The 10,791-nt window shown below is 35.8% G+C and overlaps 1 protein-coding gene across 8 annotated transcripts in view; it reads left to right on the top strand.

Annotated features, from left to right (window-relative positions):
• Positions 1–10,791, top strand: part of LOC111064499 (spastin) — a 53,605-nt gene that overhangs the window by 2,616 nt on the left and 40,198 nt on the right. For all 8 annotated transcript variants that reach the window (XM_039425767.1, XM_039425762.1, XM_039425766.1 and 5 more), the window contains 2 exons: positions 1,091–1,261; positions 3,836–4,020. In XM_039425767.1, the coding sequence (XP_039281701.1) occupies positions 1,091–1,261; positions 3,836–4,020 (356 nt within the window). The remainder of the gene's footprint in view (positions 1–1,090; positions 1,262–3,835; positions 4,021–10,791) is intronic.

Genomic DNA, 10,791 nt, shown 5'->3' with positions numbered 1-10,791 from the left:
CATTTGAAAACAAAAAATGATCTAATTCAGATTATTTAAAAACCAAATTGAATAGCAAAATAACACTCACTAATCACTTAAAATTGTCAAATAATGATCAACTTTGAAAATTATGATATACTCTAGTTTAGAAGGATTATCATTTCCTGTCACCAGCTGGCTCAGATCTTAGAAAATTAGACCTAAGATGTGCGGGAACACTAGCGTCAGTTGATCAATTTTCTTAACGGCAAGGAAAGTTGTGTGAGTGCACCACACCAGATTTTTGTTTCTATTCTCTTATTATCTCTGTATTTGTTTATTCATTCAATCATTTGTCACTAACTTATTGTACATTGATTAACTTTTGAAATGGCCTAACATGCTTATGCCCAAAACAGTTCTCATCTCAACTTATACAAAACTTTAAATCTAGGTTCTATTGTACCGTATTGTACTTGTATGTTTTGCTAACGATGTGGTATATTATAGTGAGGTTCACGTTATAATGACAGTGGATAAAGATAGAAGAATAGCGATGCCGATTCTCTGCATTAATTAATCATATTTCTATACTGTCAAAAACATAATTAGCACCGTTTTGGACCTAGAAAAGGATACTACCACCGGCTTTGTCGAATGATAGACAAGGATAGCAAAACCAAAGTTGATCAAATACTGTCATTATAACGTGGACCTCACTATAGGCCTAGTCATTACTTTTCAAATTCCGCAACGTCATTAAATAAAAAGGGCATTCTATTCTATCTAATGAATTTAATTTAATAAACTCTCCAAATTACAAAATTAGTATATTAAGGTAGGCTACCTTTATTATATTAAATTGTGGCTAAGTTTTTGTATATATTGTATTTGTATATTATTTCATAGCCTAATATGACTTGTAGATGTGGAGGACCATAACACTTTCAACAATATAATGATGAATAAAAACCGTTATAGATAGCTTTTACGCACAGAATTAGTCAGTGATTTACTCTTCTTTGTTTGATAAGATATAATGTAGAATTTAGTCTGAGTTAGTTTGAATGATTAAGCCTATCTTTTATCAGTGTTGCGTAATAGTTTCTTCGTCATTGATATCATTCAGGGAATAAAGAAGAGGCCATTGATCTTTACAAGCGAGGAATTGTGGAGCTGGAGAAAGGGATCGCAATTGATTGCCACAGCGGCAAAGGAGATGTCTGGGAGAGAGCTCAAAGACTACACGACAAAATGAAAACCAACTTATTGATGGCCAACGATCGTCTCAATTTACTAGGTAAATAAAATCCATCCATCCTCAATTAGATGCATACATTTTTGTTAGTTTTTATTCCATTTATTAAACTATTCTAGATAATCATTTTTTATTCTTGTTTCATGTATATGAATGTGTCTTTTAGAATGAAAATACTAAGTCTTTTGATAAGAATCAAAATACAGTTCAAAATGAAGCCAATTCAAGAATAATTGGTGATTGTGTTTACAATGAAATTGTTGAAGAAAATTACTTCGTGCATGAATGATTCTACTTGATATTATATAAGACTTATTCATTTATTTTCATAATATTCCAGAGTAATTGTGTTTTTGGAATGAGTTCTGAGAAAATAGTATAATAGCTTATTATTTCCATTTTTAAATAATATTTGATTCTAAAAATGATGGTCTTAAAATATATCTTAGTGTTTACTTGATTGCACTATAATCAAGGTGTTTGAAACTGGCGGGTTAGAAAGTTAAAATTTAATTTTTTTATTTTCTATTCAAATAAAATTTTTTGGCTATCAGTAGTCAGGATTAAGTTTTGTATGAGGTTGACAAGCTAACTGAAAAATTCGATTTCTATCATCAAATAAAAAAAAAAACAAATCAAATTCATTTATTGCCAAAAAGAAAACAAACATAATGTTTGGTATGTTAGTGGTTAAAGCCCTGCTTTCCAATGAATTTGTATTCTGCTAGGCATCAAAAGAATTGGTTCTTTTGAAAATATTCAGACTTTGACAGATGTCACTCCCACATGAACAAATAAATGTTATTATTTTTTCGCCACACTGCACAGAAAGCAGCTGTTTTCCAGTCACTACGTAGATCTGAAAGACATTGTTTGCAGACGACTCTCGTCTGACGTCAGAACAGGTTTCTTTTCGGCCTAGGCCGGAAAGAGTACCCTTTCCAGCCGCTAACATGGAACTAAGAAAGGTGATCAAAAAACAGCTGATCAAAAAACTCTTCATTATTTGTGTTCATTATTCAATAATTAAAACATTTATAATAATATCATCTTATTGTCATTTGAAAGAATAACAAAGATAAACTCAACCTCCCACATAATTGAACATCATCTTTTAGGTTATTTAGACAAATCAGAATAAAAATAAAAATACTTGGACAATTTCCTGATATTCAGATTACCTCAGATTTGCTAGAGCTATCACCTTCCACTTCTGTTTTCGGAAGTGCTTAGTGAACAACTATTCTCATATATATATTGTTTATTTTTGTGTGTGGCGAAAAATATCGTTCGCACCACTGGCAAAAATGTTTTTCCGGCTCTCAATCTTTTCTAGTCCTCGGCCTACGGCCTCGGACTTGAAAACCGATTTCGAGCCGGAAAAATCTAATTTTCTGCTCTAGACCTAGCTCCGCAGTGCAGGCTGGTTGCTTGGCTGAATCGGACTAGGCGCTGAGACAGCAAATAATAGCAGCGTTGGTGGGAATGCGAGCGGCCGCAGTAACATCTACCAGCAATGGTCGGCGTAGTTCCGCCTAGCGTACAGACGAAAGATCAAACCAGTCGGTTATTTGATCCCTCCAGCCAGGCTCAGCCAAGCAGCCGAGACAATAGAACAATTTGGAGTGGCGGTCTTATTCGCGTTCATCAGCAGTTTTCTTTCTCACGATTAATTTGATTTTTGTGTGTCAATAATAACTCCAGTCACCAGTAAAGAGTTACCAGAAACGTGGTTTACTACCATATTAATGACTTTTCATGATGATTTTTAATTATTTAAAAACATTGTTGACATTCTGAGCCTTCAGGCTAAACTTGGGGTCGCTGAAAACGAATCTGCAATCAGAATTTCTCTATCACGAAAAATAACGAAAAAAATCCAGCTGTTGATCTTTCGGCAACCGTTAACAGTCATCCTGCAATGCGGCCGAAACACTTCCAAGCCAGACACCCATCTCGAATGACAACAACGCCAAGCTGTAAGAAACCATCCTGTACTGCGGCGCTAGGTTAGGTGCGAAATATACTATTCTGTCCTGCAGAGTAGAAGTGGAAAGCAGGGGTGTAGCTTGGTGATGTGAGCGACTAATATTCGGGAAATGTAGATGTGGAGAGCTATTAACGGCTTCTATGGCCAGCTCTTACTATTAGTTCACTTTTCAACAATTTTTTCACATCTTAATGAAACTTGATGAAAAGTGACCTTATAATAACAACTGGCCGCCAGTAGCTTTTGGTCTCTACATTCTCCGTCCATGAGTATCTTTAGAAAATGTTGGCAGGCATTAGGGCCATACTATATTGAGCCCTTTTAGAGTCGGCAGGGGAGGAAGCTCTCCGATTGGCTGATTGTGATGGCGCCTGTAAAAACGCCTAATATGGTCTGGCCCTAAGAAATAATGGGCCTGTTACAAGCTCATGAAATCATACTATCACAGTTTCCTCTAATTGACTAGTACTAGAAGTTTTTCTTGTATGTAGAATGCAACTAGTTCTGATTACTATAAATTACATCATTACAATTAGTAGAATATTTCATTATATTTATGGCAATAGATTAGAATACAGTTAGTTTGAGTAGAGTGAGATAGTGTTCTGTTTTGCATGGTCGGGTAGCGTCGGGTAGAAAGTTAGTGGCGGTGACGCCAGGGACGCGCACGGGCCCGCACGCGCTTACCAAGAGCAAGACGCTGCCTCGCTCCATGGGGTCCAAGGCCTACAATGTCATCCCCGCCTCCGCAACCGCCCCTCAGCCCGCCAAGCATGCGCACACGCCGCCCGCCATCAAGCGACAGATATCGGTATGCTACAATAATTTATATCGTAATAAGCCATATAGTTATGTAAATCGTCTGAAAAAATCTGTTTCGATCGTTTAATTTATTTTAATATTAATTGAAATTATTGGGATGTAACAACAGGCTCAGCTCAGCTCAAAACTGTTCATTGCCCATATTCATAGATTTAAATGAACCAAAAAGTTGGTTATCTTTCACTTCCTCAAAAGAAATATGATATCGCATCGTGATAAATATCCTCAACGATTTAGTAGGCTATTACTAATAAGATTATTTTTTATGTATAAGATAATTAAAATAAAAAATCTTTATTCTATGACAAGTACATTACAGAATAACAATAATCAAATATTGAATTCAACAAAAATGCTTAGTGTACAGTCAATGAATACAATACTGTTTGCTAAAGAGTGAACTTTGTCTGCAAACAGGAGCATATCTCACAATTGAAAATAAAATAGGGAATTCGCTTAGCGTACACACATGAGATATTATAAACTGAAAATAATGGGAATAAAATAATAATGATAATGAATATGAATGATACCAAATAGTAAATATAATAAATAATAAAACCACCACACACACACACACTCATACAACATGGAGCTGATTTTGTTAAATCATAGCTTACACCTTCCAATGGTGTATCAAAAAAAAAAGAAGAACGAGTGAATAAAGTTCAGATTAAAATTCCAAAAAGATCCTCAATCTCTCCCGGTGAACGATTCATCAACCACAATCTTAATCTAGATTTAAAAGAAGCAATACTAGCTACATTTTTGACTTCAGTGGGAAGACAGTTGAAAAATTTCGGGCCCAAAAAAACGAAGCTCTTCTGAAACAAAGTACAATGAGAACGAGGCAATGTTATGAACCCCCTCTCAGCATTCCTAGTGTAATAGGGTAGGCCTACATCAGGTCCATGGTTACCACTTTTCTTATAAAATAGTGCCAGAACCTTGAAGACATACAGATATCTCAACGGCAGGATGGATCTTGCTTTAAAAAGTGGGAATGAGTGGACCCGCCCACCCTCACCGCAAATAACACGGATAATTGCCTTCTGCAGCCTAATCAAAGGCAAGAAATGAGATATATAAGTGGATGCCCAGCACGAAATACCATACCCAAGTCTGGACTGCACAAATGCATAGTACATATTAGAGACAACATTACCGGAAACAGATGCCTTATGTGATAGAATTTCCGCAGCATCAGAAAGAGAACCTGCTTCAGCTTCTTGATATGGAGCCTCCAAGTTAGAGTATCATCTAAAATTAACCCTAGGTACTTGATAGAATTGGTCCGGCAGACAACATCACAATTACAATTCCGCTGCCCCATCAAGCAATCCATATCATGATACCTGAGCGTGGTAGGGAGGTCAACCGAGGTAGACAAGGAAAAGCACATATACTTAGTTTTGTTCGAATTCAGAGCCAACCTGTTCATTCCAAACCACAAGCTAAGATCATTTAGATCTCTCTGCATCATATTGCACAAAATATGAGAATCCTTAGCAACATAAACCAGGGCTGTGTCATCAGCAAATGATGTAACACATCTCTTGAATTTATGGTTGAACAAGTCATTAATATAAACCAGAAATAGAACCGGGCCCAGTACAGATCCTTGGGGAACACCACAATTCAACAAAGTCAAAGTATTACTTTTTACTCCTTGCACTGTAACACATTGCTTTCTTCCACTCAGGTAAGAATGGAACCACTGGAGAATGTTTCCTCTAATTCCAGCCCTACGCAGTTTCTCCAGCAATATAGAGTGACAGACTGTGTCAAAGGCTTTTCTAATATCCAAGAAAAGGCCTGAGACCCTGCAGCCTTCTGGACTATTCAAACCTGTATAAATACCCTTCAAAAAGCAGTTCAATGCCATTTCGGTGCTTAAACCTTCCTGAAATCCAAACTGACATTCATGAATAAGTTTTGTCTTATCGAAAAATCTAATAAGGCGTTTCTTTACCAGTTTTTCAAAAATCTTTGAAAAAACTGAGAGAAGAGAGACTGGTCTAAAGTTACGTACATCATATTCATCACCACTTTTGTATATAGGTACAACCTTTGCAATTTTCAAATCAGAGGGAAACCTACCATTCATGATGCTACAATTAAATATATCGACTAGAACTGGAATAATAGGCACACATATTTCCTTAATGAGACATGTCGAAAATTATCTATTCCAGGGGACTTATGATCAGCTAAGGAATTGATCAAAGAACAGACTTCATAGTAGTGAATGGGCTCAAAGAAGAAGGATTTACTAGGTGTGTTATTTTTGAAAATATCATAATATAAAGCTGTAGCATCTTCACTGGGATTACAGATAGCATCAATTACATCTTTAGGTACATTTACAAAATATTCATTGAAAATATTAGCAATGGAGGGCAAGTCCCTAAACTCAATGCCATCCCTTTTAATAAAAGTTATGGATTTTTTCCTCGCTGAGGACATACCTGTTACATCATTTATAACTTCCATTGCCTTTTAGCTGGCATCTGATTTATATTTTGATAATAGTCTTGCTTAGCTATTTCAATCCACTTTTTAATTTTACTACTGTAAACCTTTAAATGATTTTTAATTTGTATATTATGTGGGTTCCTACGAAATTTATTGTATAATTTGTCTCTATCATGTATTGCAACACATAGTCCATCAGTCATCCAAGGTTTGAGCTTTTTGAACTTCTGATTTTTATACTTGTAATTTATAACTGTCTTAGCATTATCAACTGAGACATTTAGTACGTTAATAAATGATTTAAACTTGAAGTCCACATCGTTACTTGCAAAAAACTGCTCCAGTCATAATCGAATAATAAAGCTCTAAGATATTCATAATTAATTATTTCCTTGGTTCCCGTCCTAACATAATTCTTGCTGGCAACTCTTGAAATAGATAATGACACAGCCCTGTGGTCGCTGACATGAGTCTCAAAGACACCACTTTTTACATTATGGGTACCAGATGACTTCAAAAAGACATGATCTATACAAGTTGCACTCTCGTTTGTAACTCTAGTTCGAAATTTACCATAGATTCAAAGCCATAACTATACATTACCTCTAAATATTTATCTGTTTTAATACTAATATTATCCAACAAATTGATATTTATATCTCCAATCAAAACTGTGTCCCCTGCTGGGAGAGAATTTAGAGCATTGTTGAGATTATCCAAAAATGAATCAAAGTCATAGCCATGCCATCTATACAAACAGAGTATTGATAAGGAATAGTTACCAAGTGTAGCCCTAATTAAAACTGTGTCTGACCCCATGATATCGCAATCCAACCTCTTCACATTAACATTTTTTGTATTAACAAAAACCAAGATTCCAGATGCCCTAGAATAGTTGCTACAGGCTATATAGGTGCTATAGCCATCTAAAGAATACATAGACGCTTCCTCAGGTGACTGCAACCAGACTTCAGACAATACAATTATATCCGGCATATACTTCCAACAACTCAAGTAGGACATAAAAACGTCATAATTACAATGTAAACTTCGAATATTCTGGTGAAAAATTATAAAATCATTTACATCTGTTAATAAACTATTATTCACTTCATTTATGTTGCTATAAAATCTAAAATCATTACCCATTTTCAATGCAAATAATAATCTCGTATCCTAAAACACCATTGTAATTCAGAAACCATACAAAAAAAAAACAACTCCATGGACCATTCATACTCACACACGCACACTCAATCATCCAAAAAATAAAGAAATACATCTTGCCCGTAAGGACGATCTAATTGAAAGAAAAATAAAAAAGAAAAAGACATACCCAGAACTACCAAGTAGCTCAAGCTTTTCAAACCACTACACAATGCAAATAATCCACTAACGACAATTAATAAATCTACTCTTAAATTCAATAATCATCACTCAACAAAATTTTTAAAATTACTCGTGTGTATAATCACAAGAAGTGTAATTCAATTCAAATAAAAATGCTCGTTATAGCCACACCTAACATTTACTCGACAATCGACTGCAACCATTTAAGGAACTCTGAGTACCTATCTTATCAACAGATTGACTATCACTTGATACAGTAGCACCCTGCTATCACCAACAATGATAGCAATCAACAGATCGAGGAAACGAAATGATAGCTCAGAATCCATCGAGTTATCTCTATTGCAAAAGTTGCATAGCCCAGTGAATAATATCCACAGCTTCCTCACTACTGCAGCCTATCAACTCGAACTATTTATATCACGGTACTAATTTTTTCATTATAAATTCCAACAAAAGAAACAAATACCAATAAAGATCAATCAGTAGTCAATATCTACATCAATATTAGATCTATACATTCAGCCTTAATTCATAGTGAAATTGATTTAGAATAGAAAGTATATTCATTGGAAAATTAAAAACATATGATGATTAAACAAACAATAATTCATAATAGAAAGAAACGAAAGCAAAATAAATCACTTACAGTTCAGTCTGATTTTTAGGGCCTCGCAAACATTCGGTATTAAAAATTGATCAATCACCACTTATCCCATAGTAGCTAATAACTAGAGCTTGGGAAAGTTCAAATCAGCCATACTTTTAACAACAATTTGTGCTCCCCTCTCCTCCTTGCGAATTCGAACCCTCCCAGCTCGGTCTATCCACGCATCCTTGATTGCCCCACTCTTCTTGAGCTGACGAGCTGCACCCAGAAGTTTCCTCCTCGTAGCAGTGAGACTACGGTTTATGTACACAGGAGCCGGACCCTCCAGACCCTGAATCTGATGCCTCCTAAGGATGCCAGCCTTCCGTCTCCGTTCCATCAGTTCATCGGCGTCGTGACGCCTAACAAACTTGACTATGATTGCGGGGGGCGGGGGCGGTGTCGATTTTCCGTCGTTAGGCCTCACAGCGCGAATAGGCTCCAGTCGATGACAGGCATCCACCATCGCTGGAGTCACTCGAAGCCCACGGCCCGTCCCACCTCAGCCACCGTCTCCAGAACGTCCTCTTTATCCTTCTCGGGGATCCCCTGGATTTCCAGCGTGTTTCTTCTGGAGTATTGCTCTTGCTCATCAAGCCGCTCCTCGGTGGATCGCAACCGCGCTTTAATTAATTTAATTTCACCTTCAAGAGAGTCAATAATTTTCTGTTGCCGATCGATTATTTCACTTTGTTTGCTCACAATTTGACTAAGTTCATTCTGCTTATCCTGCCCTTTGTTTATAATATTTTTTAGTTCATCCATGCTATCAAACAATTCTTTTGTCCACTGTTTAATTCATCCAATGACTCCATCACGACACTATCGGAACGTTTTTTTAACAAAGCTGTATCAGGAGTCACAGTACCTTTCACTGGAGTAGAGTCAGTTTGCTGAAGTTTTGAAGCACGTTTACAGTCAGGGCAAGACCAAGACGGACCCTTTATTATATCTAAGTCTTGAGGTTTGATATTGAGACAAACACTATGAAAATACGTTTTACACTCCTTACAATACAGTTTATCGGCGGCAGAGCGACCAACCGGCTGCTCACACTTGCCACAAGCACTCATCCTTATTAGAATATTAATCAAAGTTCAAATATACGATGCCAATGTAATTGTAATTCCACAAATTAAGATTAGATTAGAAGAGTACGAAATTTGGGTTGGATTCAGGAAAGTTACCTAGTGTAGGGGTATGTTATGAAAAAATAAAGGAAGAGAAAGTTGAAAAGAGAAAAAGAGTTAGTAGAAAAGTTTAGCTCAAAAATGATAATTTGAGCAGAATAATTTTTCACAAGATTTTTGAATGTATTGCAGCGATCATACAAGGGGTCAAGGAATGAGTTTAGTGTATTGAACAATCTCATTGTTCTATTTAGGTAAGAATTGAAATGGTGAGCAGTTTTGACAATCGGTATTTGAAAAAGCATATTGAGCATTAAGTCTTGGTCTATTGCATAGAACATGGAAATTCAACAAATTGATGAAATCTGTCATGAAGACATTATTATTTAGAGTTTCATGTAATAATAATGATAATTATGATCCAATGTATCTTGATTTTGATTACTCTCTTATTTGGGTTTCTATGCCCTCTAGAATCGTTGAGTTCTTTTAGTTTTGGATGAAATTGTATCAAACAGTTGTTGTATTCAGCATTAAAATCACTCATGAGATATTTGAGACACTCGATGCTCTCTTGTCTTGAATTACACCAAACATGAGGTTTGAAACCTATCATAAATCCACTGTTGCATAAACTGCTAAAATACTTGAACTAGAGTGAGTTATTAGGTCACTAGCAATGCTAATCAAAGATTAATACCTAGCTAGTCCAGTCACTATATACATTGGTGCATGCAATTTATATTGTAGTTATGATTTTTTAATACCTATATTACTTGGGTACATAAGAGAAGTTCAGCACCAATTTCTTCATGCAAAATTTCCTTGTTCTAGATACAGGGTGGCCCAAAAACCTAGTATTTTCGGCTCATTTTCCAGTTTTCAGCAATTTCTGTCTCGTAATCGGACAGAAAAATGTGCTCTCGCCTTTTTTTTAGATCATAAAGTTCTGAATGAAATGAGATCATTTGGAACTCTCTTCCTCCAATGAGTACTGAGTTATGATTTTTCAAAAATGAGTGAAATTTGAAAGAAAAATCAATTTTGATGAATTTTAGATTTTGATCAACAATATCTTCCGATTGTTAACATTTAGATGTATAATTCAAAATCCCTCTGGGCGTATTTTTGTGCTCTACAATCTGAGATCAGGGAG

This window comes from Nilaparvata lugens, chromosome 4, assembly GCF_014356525.2.
Source record: "Nilaparvata lugens isolate BPH chromosome 4, ASM1435652v1, whole genome shotgun sequence".
Lineage (NCBI taxonomy): Eukaryota > Metazoa > Arthropoda > Insecta > Hemiptera > Delphacidae > Nilaparvata > Nilaparvata lugens.
The sequence above is the reverse complement of the archived record's forward strand: the minus strand, read 5'-3'. Positions and strand labels throughout refer to the sequence as shown.